Genomic DNA, 14,508 nt, shown 5'->3' with positions numbered 1-14,508 from the left:
TGTCGCCGCGACGCCTTGCTTTTTTGTCACAGGCAGGCTGTTGCGTCTGCCCGCCCGTCTGTCCGAAGCTCCTCCATGGCCATCTCCGTCTTGTGTTTCGAGTGCGGCCCACGACTACATGTCCTGCCGTCTTGGAGAGCTTGAGACTGCTCTTGTCTCGCCTGCATCGTGTACCAGCCGCTCACCGAACACTGGACCATTGCAACCAACAACCACGAGACTATCCTCCGAACCTCTCAATGCATTGACCTGATTCAGGACATCTTCCCGCTGGCCTCCATTCGACCAATAACAATTCGCACACGTGCTGGAATAAAACACTGCCTGAGCAACCCCTGAGCAGACATCATTTGTTGTCCCCTATAGTTCACCTTGCAATGAAGGTCCGACATTCAACCGCCGAATGGGCGTTGGGGTTTGTACTTGGACCCTTTAGCGGGGTTTGACATGCAGCACTGGCATAGTGTGGCCGTGAAAGACGAACCGTGGTACACAACATCAACGAACATCTGGACAGTCAAATCACGTCACCAACTCCAAGGACCGCACTTGACACCACGCTCAACCACATCTCAAGGCTGTCTCTCGAGTTCCAGGGAGAATGGCGGATGAGCGACCTTTTAAGCCAACCAACTTTAATATAGCACTTGTAGCAATTGTAGTACCAAAAGCAAAGATTCAAAAAAGAGTTACCTACTTTGTAGGCGAAAAAGTAATATATAGTGTTCTTTAGTGTTTTCCCTACTTCGCTGTCGTGTGGTGTACCTGGCTCACGTCCGCAGTCCACCATTTATCCTGCAACGTGAGAGGTGTCACTGGCGCCGTCACGTCCGTCGATGCACGCGACTGGGGCGGCCAATGAGCGCGGGGGGCAACGGCGCTAGTGAGACCCTGTCCGAAATTATTTGAGAGCCCCGCCATAAATTTCCTCGCTCTGTTGTGCGACCGATCTTTCCCAGGCCTGCTTCTACATTTACCACTGTAAAAGCGCCATGGACGAGCAACAGTTTGTTCAGCTGCTCCAGAGCCTGCTGCAGCGTACGATTCCTCCCCCTCACCTCCAGTGCTCGACTAACATCTCCCAGCTGACACCGATGTTGTCAAGAATGCTACGGCCACTCTGAACAAGAGTTACTACAACTCCCCCGCGTCGCTCAATGCCCTGCTGCAGGTTCTCTGCGGGCACCCCGACAAGGGCTTGAAGCAGCTTGCCGCCGTCGAGGCCCGCAAGCTGGTCGTCAAGCACTGGATTGCGCTGCCCGAGGACCAGAAGGTGTCCCTCCGCAACCAGCTGCTGCAGTTCACCCTGAACGAGGAGACCAAGCTCACAAGGCACTCTGCCGCCCGCGTTGTTGCTGCCATCGCCGCGCAGGACTTTGAGGACGGACAATGGGCTGACCTGCCCGCCCTCCTCCACCAGGCCTCCACCAGCAGCACCGCACAGCACAGGGAGGTCGGCACCTTCATCATCTGGACAACTCTCGAGCAGACCGGCGACTCCTTCCCAGGAAAGCCGGCTGACCTCTACAACTTGTTCAGCAAGACCATTCAAGACCCCGAGAGCGCCGATGTCAGGATCAACACCATGGTTGGGTTGAGCCGCATGGCTATGCTGCTCGAGCCTGAGGAGGATGCCAAGTCTCTGCTGGCCTTCCAGCAGGCTATCCCCCAGATGGTCGCTGTCTTGAAGCAGTCGGTCGACGAGGGTGATGAGGACCACGCTATGCAGGCCTTCGAGGTCTTCCAGACACTTCTCGGCTGCGAGTCTGCCCTGCTCCAGAAGCACTTTGGCGATCTCGTCCGCTTCATGCTCGAGCTCTCTTCCTCCACCGATGTTGAGGACGACTACCGCTCCCAGTCCCTTGCATTCCTCATGCAGTGCGTGCGCTACAGGAAGCTGAAGGTTCAGGCGCTCAAGATTGGCGAGGAGCTTACACTGAAGGCTCTTCACATCGTCACCGAACTCGGTGACCTCTCCAGCGAGGACGAGGATGTCACACCTGCCCGCTCCGCTCTCGGTCTGCTCGACATCCTGGCCTCCAGCCTTCCCCCCAGCCAGGTCGTCATTCCCCTTCTCAAGAACCTTGGCAACTACTTCTCCTCCCAGAACCCCGACTACCGCCAGGCTGGTATCCTCGCTCTGGGTATGTGCGTTGAGGGTGCCCCTGACTTCATCGCCACTCAGCTCCACGAGATCCTGCCCATGGTCTATCACCTTCTCGAAGACCCTGAGCTAAAGGTCCGCGCCGCTGCCCTCAACGGTGTCGCCCGCTTGGCCGATGACCTTGCTGAGGATGTTGGCAAGGAGCACGCCACGCTCATCCCCGCTATGATCAAGAACTTCGATCTCGCTGTCCAGAACGCGCCCAGCGCTGATGACGAGCGCACTCTCTCCATTGTTCGTGGAACCTGCCACGCTGTTGACTCTCTGATTGAGGGCCTTGACCCCGAGGATGCCGGCAGGTACGTCCCCGAGTTGGTACCTCGCTTCAGCAAGCTCTTCCATCACGAGGACCTGAAGGCCAAGAGCGCTGCCATTGGCGCTGTCGGCTCCATCGCTTCGGCCGCCGAGAAGGCCTTCCTGCCGTTCTTCCAGCAGACAATGAACGAGCTGTCCCCCTACGTCAGGATCAAGGACAGCCAGGATGAGTTGGACCTCCGTGGAGTCACCTGTGATTCCATGGGCAAGATCGCCTCGGCTGTTGGCCCTGAGCCTTTTGAGCCCTACGTTCTGCCTTTGATGGAGGCTTCCGAGGAGGCACTTCACCTTGATCACCCCCGTCTGCGTGAGACCAGCTACATCCTCTGGAGCACCATGGCCAAGGTCTACGAGGAGGGCTTTGCGAAGTACCTCCCCGGCGCTGTCAAGGGTCTGAACGAGTGCCTCGAGCAGGACGAGACTGGCACTGACGTCGAGCTTGGCGAGCACGCCAGCGAGCTTGTTGGTCAGGAGGTCATCATCGAGGGCCAGAAGGTCAAGGTTATGGCTGCTGGCGAGGATGATGATGACGACTTTGAGGACTTGAACGATGCCATGGTTGATGACGACGACTGGGATGACCTTGAGGGCGTCACAGCTGTCGCTATGGAGAAGGAGATTGCTGCTGAGGTCTTTGGCGACATCATCACCCACACCCGCCGCGAGTTCATTCCCTACCTCGAGCAGACTGTCACCAAGCTCCTGGAGCTTGTCGACCACTCTTACGAGGGTATCCGCAAGGCTGCCCTCGGCACACTCTGGCGCACCTTTGCCTGCCTCTTCGGCATGGCCGAGGGCGATGGTATGGCCAAGTGGTCGCCTGGCCTGCCCCTCAAGGTTGAGCCTCCTGCGGAGCTGAAGAAGCTTGGCAACCTCGTCATGACCGCCACCATGGCGACCTGGCAAGACGAGATGGACCGGTACGTACACTCTTTTCCGATGATGCAACCCTCCCTCGCAAAGATGACACAATCTTCGTTAATCCCAGCTCACTCCGATGCACAACGTGCACTTGAGGTGAAAGCGAAATCACGTCTGAGCCCTCCAATACATGAAACATGAATGTCGATCTTGTTAAGACCATGACTGACAACCAATAGGGGCACTGTCACCGACATCAACCGCGATGTCGCTGCCACTCTCAAGCTCTGCGGTCCTGCAGTACTGATGACCGAGAATGGTACCGTTGTGCCCGAGATGTGCCAGCAGCTGCTCGCTGTCATTACCAAGCGCCACCCCTGCCAGCAGGATCTTGGTGACGAAGGCGAGGAGATTGACGACCTCGATGAGTCCTCCGAGTACGACTGGCTGGTTATTGAGACCGCCATGGAGGTTGTTACCTGCTTGGCTGTCGCCCTTGGCGGTCAGTTCGCCGAGCTTTGGAAGATGTTCGAGAAGCCCATCATAAAGTATGCCAGCAGCCAGGAATCTACCGAGCGCAGCGCAGCCGTTGGTACCATCGCCGAGTGCGTTGGTAACATGGGCGAGGGATGCACCCAGTACTCGAGCGGTCTGCTCAAGCTTCTGCTGCACCGCCTGTCCGACGAGGACCCTGACACCAAGTCCAACGCGGTCTACGGCATGGGACTTCTGTGCGAGATGACCTCCAACAACGACGAGATTGTCAAGAGCCTCCCCACCATCTTCTCCAAGATTGAGCCCCTTCTCGACGCCAAGGACCAGCCCCGTCTTTTGGATAACACCGCGGGATGTGTCAGCCGATTCATCTCCAAGCACACTGACAGGCTCCCGGTCGCCGAGGTCCTGCCTCGCGTGGTCCAGCTCCTGCCTCTCCGTGAGGACTACGAGGAGAACAAGCCTATCTTCGGCATGATCGTCAAGCTGTACCAGAGGAACGACCCCACTGTGCAGCAGCTGACCCCCACATTGATGCCCATCTTCGAGCAGGCGTTGACTGCCGAGGACCAGTTGGAGGACGAGACACGTGCGCAGCTTACGGAGCTTGTTCAGTACCTGCGCAAGTAGATGGTTGATGAAGGACATGGAGCAAAAGCATGGATACCCCGTCGCGAGACACTTGTAAATGATGATAATGACTGGTGGTACGAGGTATATTGATACCACGGATTTATGATTAAATAGGACCTTGAATGAAGATTAGACGCCTAAATGGCATTCCTTAACACATGAGCAAGATCGATGGCGATTCAGCGACTGTAACATGGCATTGTTGGGAAAGGCGTGGCTGGTGCTGATGTTCTGGATTGAGGCGTCTCCGCGTGACGTCGATCCTGCCTGTTCCTAGCGGCTTGCCGCGCTGTGACGTCTCGTCTGCGCATGAGACAAACAGCTGCCTCACGCTTCACGCCTTCACAGCTCCCCTACCACGCCACGATTGTCAGTCGCGGTGTAGTTAGCTTCGAAAGGTTGCATCACCACAGCTGTGCACAGCTTCACACCCGTTCTCCCGACCTCGACTTTGGCGACCTCCAAGCTCCAGAGATCCGAGCTCCGCGCCACCTCGGCTCCTACCGCGCCAGCAATCGCGCATACACTCGCACGCCCCCGACTGCCTCTATCACTGTATCTAGTAGCTTTGCGCAGCCCTACGCTCGGTTGATAGCGCTGGGACGTGCATCTGTCGGGAAGTGCTGCAACAAGATGGCACAGCGGTGCTCGGCAGGATGGCGGGCGATGACAGTGGGGTTGCTCTCCATGCTCACTGTCTCAGCGCTCGCCGGCCCTGATCTGACCATCAAGCACGAGAAGGGACGGTGCGCGATACGAGGGCAGTGCGGCAAGCAGAGCTTCTTCGGCTCCGAGCTGCCCTGTCCAGACAACGGCCTGGCGAAGGCGCCGACGGACGACGTCAGGAAGCAGCTAGTCGACATCTGCGGCTCGCAATGGGCGGACACAGATGTCTGCTGTGAGGCAGAGCAGCTGGAAGTCCTCAAGACGAACCTCGATCGCGCCACGCCCATCATCAACGCCTGCCCGGCTTGCAAGGAGAACTTCTACAACATGTTCTGCACCTTCACCTGCTCGCCGGACCAGTCGTTGTTCATCAACATTACAGACACCGCGCCGAAAGGCGACAAGTTCCTGGTCACCCAATTGACTCACCTCGTATCGGATGAATATGCCGGCACATTCTACGACAGCTGCAAGGACGTCAAGTTCGGCGCGACAAACGGCAAGGCTATGGACTTCATCGGTGGCGGCGCGAAGAACTACACTCAGTTCTTGAAATTCCTCGGCGACAAGAAGTTTCTTGGATCCCCCTTTCAGATGGACTTCCCGCGCCCCAACGATGCCGATTTCCCCGACATGGCGGCTATGAACAAGCACGCATATCCGTGCGATACCGAAGACGAGCTGTACAGGTGTGCTTGTCTCGACTGCGGCGCTTCGTGCACTGAGCTGCCCGAAGTGACCGAGGTCAAGCAGTGCCACGTCGGCCTACTGCCCTGTCTCTCGTTCGCAGTCATCCTCGTCTATTCTGTTTTCCTCGGCCTTTTATGCCTCGCTGTCGCCGGACACGTCGCATATCGCAAGCACTCGCAACAGAAGAACGAACGACTCCGTCTGCTCCAGGATCTCGAGCCCAGCGACGACGAGGACGAGGGTGATATCGTCCACAACATCAGCATGCTCGACCGCCCCACGAAACACTATTTTGTAAACACGTGGTGCGACCGCCTCTTCAGCCGTCTCGGCTACGTTTGCGCAAGATTTCCCGTCATCACCATCATCACCAGCGTTGCTGTCGTTGGATTGATGAGCTTAGGTTGGCTACGTTTCGCGATTGAGACTGACCCTGTTCGTTTGTGGGTCGCTCCGGACTCGCCGGCTGCGCAAGAGAAGGCCTTCTTTGACGAGAAGTTTGGCCCATTCTTCCGAGCCGAGCAAGCCTTCCTCGTCAATGACACCCACCCAGGCGCCCCGGTGCTGAGCTACGAGACCCTCGACTGGTGGTTTGGTGTCGAAGACCAGATTCGCCGCCTCAAGTCGTCCCAGAGCGGTGTCACTCTCGATCAAGTCTGCTTCAAGCCAGTCGAAGATGCCTGCATTGTCCAGTCGGTGACTGGCTATTTCCAAGGCGATTTCGCAAACCTCTCGCCTAGCACCTGGCGCGACGACATCATGGACTGCGTTGACAACCCAACCCAGTGCTTGCCAACATTTCAGCAGCCTCTAGACCCGCATCTCTTGTTTGGTGGTGTGAATAACAGCGTTCTTGACGCCCAAGCGCTGGTCGTTACGTGGGTGGTTAAGAACCATCCTGAAGGCACACCTGAGCTGCAGCTCGCTATGGATTTCGAGGACGAAATGAAGAGCTACCTCAAGCTGGTGCAAGAAGACGCAGAAAGCCGCGGCTTACGTCTGAGCTTCAGCACCGAGGTCAGTCTCGAGCAAGAGCTCAACAAGAGCACCAACACAGATGCAAAGATTGTTGTGGTGAGCTACATCATCATGTTCTTGTACGCATCGCTTGCACTGGGCTCAACCACACTTACCCTGCGGTCTGTCCTCAGAAACCCAGCAAACGCACTTGTGCAGTCCAAGTTCATGCTGGGTACCGTTGGCATTCTCATTGTCCTGATGTCCGTCGCCGCTTCTGTCGGTCTCTTCTCTGCCGCAGGAATCAAGGTAACCCTGATTATTGCCGAGGTCATTCCCTTCCTGGTGCTGGCTGTTGGTGTCGACAACATCTTCCTCATTGTACACGAGTTTGAGCGCATCAACATCAGCCATCCGGAAGGGACAATTCCAGAACGCGTTTCCCGGGCTCTTGGTCGTATGGGACCTTCAATCCTTCTGTCTGCATTGACCGAGACGACCGCATTTGCTCTTGGCTGCGCAGTGGGAATGCCTGCTGTGCGCAACTTTGCTGCATACGCCGCGGGCGCCGTGTTCATCAACGCCATTCTCCAAGTCACAATGTTCATTGCTGTACTGTCTTTGAATCAGCAACGCGTTGAAACGAATCGCGCCGACTGCTTTCCCTTCCTTCGGGTGGCTAAGGCGGACTCTGGCTATCTCAACCCTGGTGCTGGCGAAGAGGGTGCTCTGCAGCGCTTCATCCGTAAGACCTATGCCCCGGCTCTGCTAGGCAAGAAGACCAAGGTTGTGATTCTTGCCATCTTCTTCGGTATCTTCACGGCTGGCGTTGCCCTCTTCCCCGCCGTCGAGCTTGGCCTTGATCAGCGAATCGCTATGCCGAGCGACTCCTACCTCATTCCGTACTTCAACGATCTCTACGACTACCTTGAGGTCGGCCCGCCAGTCTACTTCGTGACCAGAGAGCTTAACGTCACCGAGAGAGCGCCACAGAAAGAGCTATGCGGCCGCTTCTCCACGTGCGACCAAGGCAGTCTTGCAAATATCATCGAGGCCGAGCGCAAACGGCCAGAGGTGTCATACCTGGCTGCACCTGCCGCTAGTTGGCTGGATGACTTCTTCCTCTGGCTGAACCCGGAGAACGAGAAGTGCTGCGTCGACAAGGGCAAACCCTGCTTCGCCAACCGTACGCCAGCGTGGAACATGACACTGTATGGCATGCCAGAGGGCGAAGAGTTCACCTATTACCTCGAACGCTGGCTCGAGGCGCCGACTACCGAGGACTGCCCCCTCGGCGGCAAGGCTGCCTACGCGGACGCCGTCGTCGTCGACGCCAAACACAATACGATCCCCGCATCGCACTTCCGCACCTCACACACCCGCGTACGCTCCCAGAGCGACTTCATCGCCGCCTACACCGCCGCGCGTCGCATCGCCAAGGAGATCTCCAAAGACGTCGAGACAGAAGTCTTCCCTTATTCTAAATTCTACATCTTCTTCGACCAGTACACATCTATCGTGCGCCTCACAGCGACCCTCTTAGGTTCGGCCCTTGCCGCCGTCCTCCTGATCACCACGATCCTCCTGGGTTCCCTCGCCACCGGCCTCATTGTCACCCTCGTCGTCGCCATGACCGTCTCCGCCATCATCGGCTCCATGGCGCTGCTCGGCGTCTCGCTCAACGCCGTATCGCTCGTGAACCTCATCATCTGCGTCGGCATCAGCGTCGAGTTCACCGCGCACATCGCCCGCGCCTTCACGTTCCCCAGCCGCGCGACCATGGAACGCGCGCCCCGCCATGCGTTCCGCGGGCGCGACGCGCGTGCCTGGACGGCGCTGGTCAATGTCGCTGGGAGTGTGATCAGCGGCATCACGATCACGAAGATCCTGGGCGTCGGCGTGTTGGCGTTTACACGCAGCAAGGTACGTCCTCTCCCTCTTCCTCTTCCTCTTCCTCTTCCTCTTCCTCTCTCCCCAGCCCCTCAACCCGTCCACTAACGCGCATCCAGATCTTCGAAATCTACTACTTCCGCGTCTGGGCTGCGCTCGTCCTGTGGGCGTCGACGCACGCGCTCATCTTGCTCCCCGTGCTGCTGAGTCTGTTTGGCGGCGCGGGGTATGTGGATCCGGAGAGCGAGGGTGGGCTGGAGCAGGATCTCAGGCGCAGGCAGTATCCGGCGCTGTTGGGGGATGATGATGAGGAGTATGATAGTGATGACTAGGCGGTGGGGAGAAGGTTGGGGGTGTGCGTTTCGAGGGACGGGGGTGCTGGGTAGGACAGTGTATGAATTGAATTGAATTGAATCGAACCGAATCGAAACATGTATACCAGTAGCCCACTTCACAAGAAAGACACACAAGTCCTGGCGTCCTCTCCTCACGCTCTCCCACGGCGCTAGGTCACGCAGCACGGCGATGCATTGCGACGCTTCCACATCTGCAATAGTTCTCAGACCCAACGTAGTTTTCAAAACAGCCAAATCTCTCATACACCCGAGAACCAACTTCGACGCTGTAGGTACACTCAGAAGTACAACGAACCAAGGCCAAGTGTCCAGCACGGATTAGAGCGCCACAGCGTGCATGCCTGACCACGTGTACTCCCAGGCACCTAGCGAGCGCACATCTACAGCCTCTCCATGTTGTCGACGCAGTGCAGCACAGGGTTGTATAGCTATCTCGACGAGACGATCACGCACCCGCTGCGGGGTGTAGAGCAGACACAGCTATGGAGTCGCCGCGATGGGACGTGTGGGTGGTGTGTGTCATTGATCTATTTTGTGTCCTGATACATGTTTCGAGAGCGATACATCACCCATAACCTCATCCTACGAGCCCAGCAACCATCCCGCCGCCCGCCGCCCGCCGAGCGGCGCACACCACCCTCAGACTATCTCCACCCTCCTCGTCCGCTTGCCGCGACGGCAGTCCTAGGCTGCAGTACTCGCTGGCGTGGTTTCTCGCAGTGCGGTCGGAGCTCGCTGGGCGGGGGCGGTGGTTCTGGGCTGGGGTGCGCGGTGGCTGAGGCGTGCGCAGGGCTGGGACCGCGCGGTAGAGGGATGGAGGCGGGCGCGGGTAAGTCTACGTTGGGGTTCGGGGTGTGTAGGGTCGTGGTGCAGCGGGAGGGCGCTGGTGTGCGGCGTCTGGCGTCTGCATCGCGACTGCAGACCGCAGACCGCAGACCGCAGACCGCAGCCCGACCCCCTCATTGCTGCTGCCACAGAACCGTCTCCGCCCCACGAACCCCCGACTGTGGCTTCGCGCTCTCGCTCACAAACAATGTACCACCCCCGCGCTGCGCTGCTCGCTACCCCCCCCCCCCCCCCCCCCCATCTCCAATCCACAGCCCCAGCCCCAGCCCCAGCGATACGGTAGCCCGCCCTCAAGCGTTCAGGTCCGGCATACGATGTCTCTTGCTCAGCCGCCGCCTGGGCTCCTTCTCCTTCTGCTTGCCCTTCCCTTCCCCCCGACCAGCACCATATTCATGTTCAAGCTCGTGCGACGCAATACTCGGCGCAAAAAGCGGCCGCGCAGACCCCGCAGTGTCGAGCTCCGCGCGCCCGTCCAGCTGCGGGTGCAGCGCGAGATTGAGCTGCGACAGCCGCGCTCGGAGTCTCCTCTCAGGTCTTTCGGTGGTCTTGGTGATGACGCGCCGCGACGGCGTGATATCCGTGTCCGCGGGCGCGCGGCGGAAGCGTAGGTGCGCGTCGCTGAAGATGCGGCGGAGGAAGCGCGGCATCGTGGGCTCGAAGTGTGGCGCGCGGTAGCGGGCTGGAGGAGGTGCAGTACGGTGCAAGGAGGTTCCTGGACGCTGCGGGATGCCTGCGGCGGCGGGCGGCGCGGTCTTATCGCCGGCCGGTGGCGGGACGCTGCGGGGCGCGATCAGCGGCGGGTGAGCTTCTGGCCGCGCGGTGTGCGCGTCCTGCGGCACGGCGGTTTTGCGCACGGCTGCTGCGGCGGGATTATTGGCTTTCCGGGCTGCGGGTGCGCGGGGTCGGGGGGTTGTGGTGCGTGGTGCGTGGCGCTAGCGGAGTTGCGGTGGGCAAATGTCAATCTCGGGGTTGGGGTTGGGATTGCTGGTGGCCACTCGGTCGCCGCGTGAGCAGGCGGGAATGCCAGGTGGCGGCTCCTGGGTTTCACGGGCTGGGCTGCGAGGACGCAGATACTGGGTGTTGTGTGTTTGTTCGTGCACTGCTGCGTTCTGACAGAATGCCAGCGAAGCCAGCGAAGCTCCAGCATGCAGGACCCCCCCCCCCCCCCCCCCCCTTCATCAACAGTACACCACAAAGCCGTGATTCAATCACCACCTCCACCATCAGCGTACTCCTGGAGAGTTTCGACACCGCATACAAGAACAGCCCCAGAACATCCAGCAGCCTAGTCCACCCCGCAGGTCCGACTCTTTATGTAGCGCCATCGTGCACTCTCCTTCCCATCTTCACTTTAACAAAGCACGTAGCGAGGTTCTGAATACAGGTTTACGTATCCATCAAGACACAGTGTACCTAGACGACCAACTGGCATTTGGCAGGAGAGACAGCCGCGCGGAAGCAGACGGCGGGTTCGGTTATCAAGCCCCCGTTTCCTCTCCGTGCCCCAGTATCTCAGACACTAACTCCAGCGGTGGGCGGGCGGGTTTGGTCGAGAGGAGGGTGGATGCGCAGATGTAGAGGGCGGGAGGTAGGGTTGAACGGGTGTGGAAGCCATGCTACGCGGTACTTTGTAACAGTGCATATACCGCACCCTCCACCACGTTCTACAGGGCACACTGGCCTACTGAAACATGCACACACTCCCGCACGCGTGACTATCGTGAAAAATCGTGAATTGCGAAAACGCTACATGTCTATGCACACCCACCCCTTCTAATTCCCATCTATACACACCCCCTCCACACCCCATCTACACCCCCCCCCCCCCCAGGCATCTCCCTCAGTAAAACTCCTCCAACCCCCCAAACTCATCCAGCCCCTGCAGCCCATTACTCGGACAACTCCAATCGCGCTCATTCGCCAGCTTGGGCATGATCCCCGCCGCCAGCCCGTGCCGGTAACTCCACTGCGAAAACCGCTCCGTAGTCCACGTCCAGTAGAACCAGCCCCAGCCGGCCTCGAACGCGTCCATCTGCCCGATGGCAAACTGGTACAGCCACGACTTGTACGCGTCCGAGTAAGCGCTGGCATCGGCGTTGGCGGGGCCGCACGAGCAGCGCGCGGGCTCCGGGCACTGCGGCTTCAGGATCGAGGTCGAGGCGTTGCCGGTGTCGTACGTGCCCTCCCAGCGCGTGCCGATGTTGACGTTGTTGATGTACTGTGTGCAGTCTGTATCCGCCTGGGACCACTCGCCGCACATGGTGGGTCCGAAGCCCGTGGTCTTGTCCATGGAGCGGCGCGACTGCTGGGTCCACGCGGAGCAGGCGAAGTTGAGCTTGTCGCGGTGGCCGAGCGACAGCTGGTCGACGTTGAAGATGACGTACTGGTGCACGTCCAGCAGCAGGTTCTTGTTCTGCTGCAGCTTGCCCTGCCAGTTGTCCAGCCCCATGAAGCCGTCGCCGAAGACGATGATGCCGCCGATGCCGTCGGCGCGGATCTGGTCGACGGCGGCTTGGGTCCAGTTTACGACGCGCGCCGTGTCGAGTTCGACGTTGCGGGGCTCGTTGACGAGGCCGTACATGGTGACGAGGTTTTTGTAGCGGGGCTGGGCGAAGAAGACGGAGAGCTTGTGGTGGATGTCGAGGGTGCGCTGGGCGTTGAGGTCGCCGTCGGTGCCGTTCAGCCAGCCGATGACGCCCTGGCGGCCGGAGTGGTTCCAGCCGTTCTGGCTGCCGGGCGCGCCGTGGAGGTCGAGGTTCACGCGCAGCCCGTTCTGGCGGCAGTACTCGATGCCTCGGAGGAGGTAGCGCCACGAGACTTGCGGCAGGTATGGGTCGCCGTCGTACACCTGCACCATCCAGTATCCGAAGGGGAAGCGGACGTGGTCGAGGCCGGCTGCACGGATCTCTTGGAAGGTCTTGCGGTTGACGAACGAGGAGTAGTGTTCCTCCAGCATCTGCTTCGCTTTGACCGGGCCAAGCTTGTTCATCAGCGTGTACTCGTCCACTACGCCGTCGCGGGCGCCGAAGCCTTCGAAGAAGGAGGGTGTGATGAATGGTTCGAGGTTGAGCCAGCCGCCCACGTTGACGCCACGGATGGGCATCTTTCCGTACTGGAAGGAGTCCTTCAGATTCGGGACCTTGGAGTTGGCCTGGACGTCGTCGTTCCATGTCGAGTTGAGGCCGATGATGGGGAGACCGCCCACCAGCTCTTTTGTGTAGGTGACGTTGAAGTCGTCCGTGTCGTACCATGCCCATGGGTCGAAGATGCCGCCCTTGTCCTCCTTCGGGACGCTGTTTGGGTCTTTGCCGTCGAGATTGCTAGTCTTCGGCCCTGTCTGCCCAGCCGATGTGTCGCCCTGCGGTGCATCGTCGCTCTTCTTGCTCGACATCATGACGCCTACGGGAATGATGATGGCCAGGAGTATGAGGACCGAGACTACGCCGATGATGATCTTCTTCCGCTTCTTCTTCTTCGCATACCCTTCTGGGGGCAGAATCATTCGCGCGCTGCCTGCTCCACCGCGCTTCTCCATCATGTACTGGTACTCGTCGTCGTCAATGCCGCCTTCTTCTGCCAACGGCCCGCTCACGACTCGTCTCTTGCGCTGCTCGTTCCGCTGCTTCTCGCGGTGTCTCCGCTCCCGCCTCTCTTCAATCTCACTCGGTGTGTACTTGGCCTCGTCTCTCCGTCTCCTCTCCCTCGAATCCTCGGCCCGACTCGCTCTCTTACTGCTCTCCATCCCCGCCAGGTCGCCCAACAGCACAGCCCCGCCCTTGACCTCTCTGCTCTCCCTCGTCTTCCTCCGCGCCTCTCTCCGTTTCCGCCTCTCCTTCTCCCCCAGAATCTCCTTGTCGCTCTCCTCAAACTTCCTCTTCTCCTCGTCCAGCTTCGCCTTCTTCTTCTCAGCTTTCGCACCCAGCAGCCTGTCCTTCTCCAGCGCCTTCTCCTTGCGCCTTACCTCCTTGAGATAATCCTCGTCGTAGTCATACCCACGCCACCCCCCATTCTTCTTCGCCACCTCCTTGTCCAGCTTCGCCAGCGCATCCAGACTCAGCGGCTTGCCCGACTTCCTCGAGTTGCCCTCCGCCGTACTCGGCCTCCTGCTGCGACGCTGCGGCGGCGCTATGCTCTCCCACTCGGAGTCGCTCTGGTACCGGCTGTCCCTGTGCGCGCGCGGACTGTCCCGCGGCGTCTGGCTCGACGTGCGCGGCGAGGGCCGCAGCAGCTCGCCCTGCGAGTCCGTCGCGCGGTGCCCCTTCCTGCGACGCCCGTCGTGCGCGTACGGCGAGCGGGCGTCGCTGTCGCGGCGGCGGCGCGGGCGCTCCGAGCCAGAGGTCTCGCCGTGGGACTCGCGGCGGCGGCGGCGCTCGTCGCCGCGTGGGCGGCGCTGCGACGGGTCGTGCTCGTCGGCCATTGGGGTGAGGAATGCGCGTGGGTGCGGGGTGGAATGCACGGGGGCGCGTGGCGCTGGGGAGTGCCGCTGCAGGGAGGTTGCACACGGGAAAAAGACACAGAAACGCTGGAATGCAGTGCGAAACGACAATTAATGCATATGTACGACGGCCCTGAGATCCCAGGGTGCTGGGGTCGCGGCGGGTGAGGCGCCGTTGCTGTGGTGATTGCTCCTGATTG

The 14,508-nt window shown here is 59.7% G+C and overlaps 4 protein-coding genes across 4 annotated transcripts; 2 read left to right on the top strand and 2 right to left on the bottom strand.

Annotated features, from left to right (window-relative positions):
- Positions 1 to 944: 944 nt before the first annotated feature.
- Positions 945 to 4,682, top strand: C7974DRAFT_393676 (armadillo-type protein). The gene is made up of 3 exons (XM_046141802.1): positions 945 to 1,038; positions 1,086 to 3,399; positions 3,580 to 4,682. The coding sequence occupies exons 1-3, from the start codon at positions 993 to 995 to the stop codon at positions 4,463 to 4,465; spliced, it is 3,246 nt and encodes a 1,081-aa protein (XP_045996796.1). The 5' UTR covers positions 945 to 992; the 3' UTR covers positions 4,466 to 4,682.
- Positions 4,683 to 4,797: 115 nt separating this feature from the next.
- On the top strand, positions 4,798 to 9,093 carry C7974DRAFT_463219 (sterol-sensing domain of SREBP cleavage-activation-domain-containing protein). The gene is made up of 2 exons (XM_046146226.1): positions 4,798 to 8,704; positions 8,791 to 9,093. Exons 1-2 carry the CDS (start codon positions 5,102 to 5,104, stop codon positions 9,001 to 9,003), a joined length of 3,816 nt encoding a protein of 1,271 aa, XP_045996795.1. The 5' UTR covers positions 4,798 to 5,101; the 3' UTR covers positions 9,004 to 9,093.
- Positions 9,094 to 10,114: 1,021 nt separating this feature from the next.
- On the bottom strand, positions 10,115 to 10,699 carry C7974DRAFT_393673 (uncharacterized protein). Its single transcript, XM_046141801.1, has one exon. It carries the CDS (start codon positions 10,518 to 10,520, stop codon positions 10,164 to 10,166), a length of 357 nt encoding a protein of 118 aa, XP_045996794.1. The 5' UTR covers positions 10,521 to 10,699; the 3' UTR covers positions 10,115 to 10,163.
- A 1,014-nt stretch (positions 10,700 to 11,713) lies between these two features.
- C7974DRAFT_412852 (glycoside hydrolase superfamily) lies at positions 11,714 to 14,290 on the bottom strand (the record flags this gene model as incomplete). Its single annotated transcript, XM_046143683.1, has 1 exon — positions 11,714 to 14,290. The coding sequence occupies one exon, from the start codon at positions 14,288 to 14,290 to the stop codon at positions 11,714 to 11,716; it is 2,577 nt and encodes an 858-aa protein (XP_045996793.1).
- Positions 14,291 to 14,508: the final 218 nt, after the last annotated feature.

The sequence above is a fragment of the Boeremia exigua genome (genome assembly GCF_020726555.1).
Source record: "Boeremia exigua strain MPI-SDFR-AT-0100 chromosome Unknown C7974scaffold_6, whole genome shotgun sequence".
Classification (NCBI taxonomy): domain Eukaryota; kingdom Fungi; phylum Ascomycota; class Dothideomycetes; order Pleosporales; family Didymellaceae; genus Boeremia; species Boeremia exigua.
This window is presented reverse-complemented; position numbering and strand designations above follow the sequence as displayed.

What these genes read in the sequence shown, in the direction of transcription:
- C7974DRAFT_393676 (XM_046141802.1), top strand. Translation starts at nt 993, where the DNA reads ATGGACGAGCAACAGTTTGTTCAGCTGCTCCAGAGCCTGCTGCAGC. An exon ending in GCTCCAGAGCCTGCTGCAGC is followed by an intron (nt 1,039 to 1,085) that starts GTACGATTCCTC and finishes AACATCTCCCAG; the next exon opens with CTGACACCGATGTTGTCAAG. An exon ending in TGGCAAGACGAGATGGACCG is followed by an intron (nt 3,400 to 3,579) that starts GTACGTACACTC and finishes GACAACCAATAG; the next exon opens with GGGCACTGTCACCGACATCA.
- C7974DRAFT_463219 (XM_046146226.1), top strand. Translation starts at nt 5,102, where the DNA reads ATGGCACAGCGGTGCTCGGCAGGATGGCGGGCGATGACAGTGGGGTTG. An exon ending in TGGCGTTTACACGCAGCAAG is followed by an intron (nt 8,705 to 8,790) that starts GTACGTCCTCTC and finishes ACGCGCATCCAG; the next exon opens with ATCTTCGAAATCTACTACTT.
- C7974DRAFT_393673 (XM_046141801.1), bottom strand. Translation starts at nt 10,520, where the DNA reads ATGCCGCGCTTCCTCCGCCGCATCTTCAGCGACGCGCACCTACGCTTC.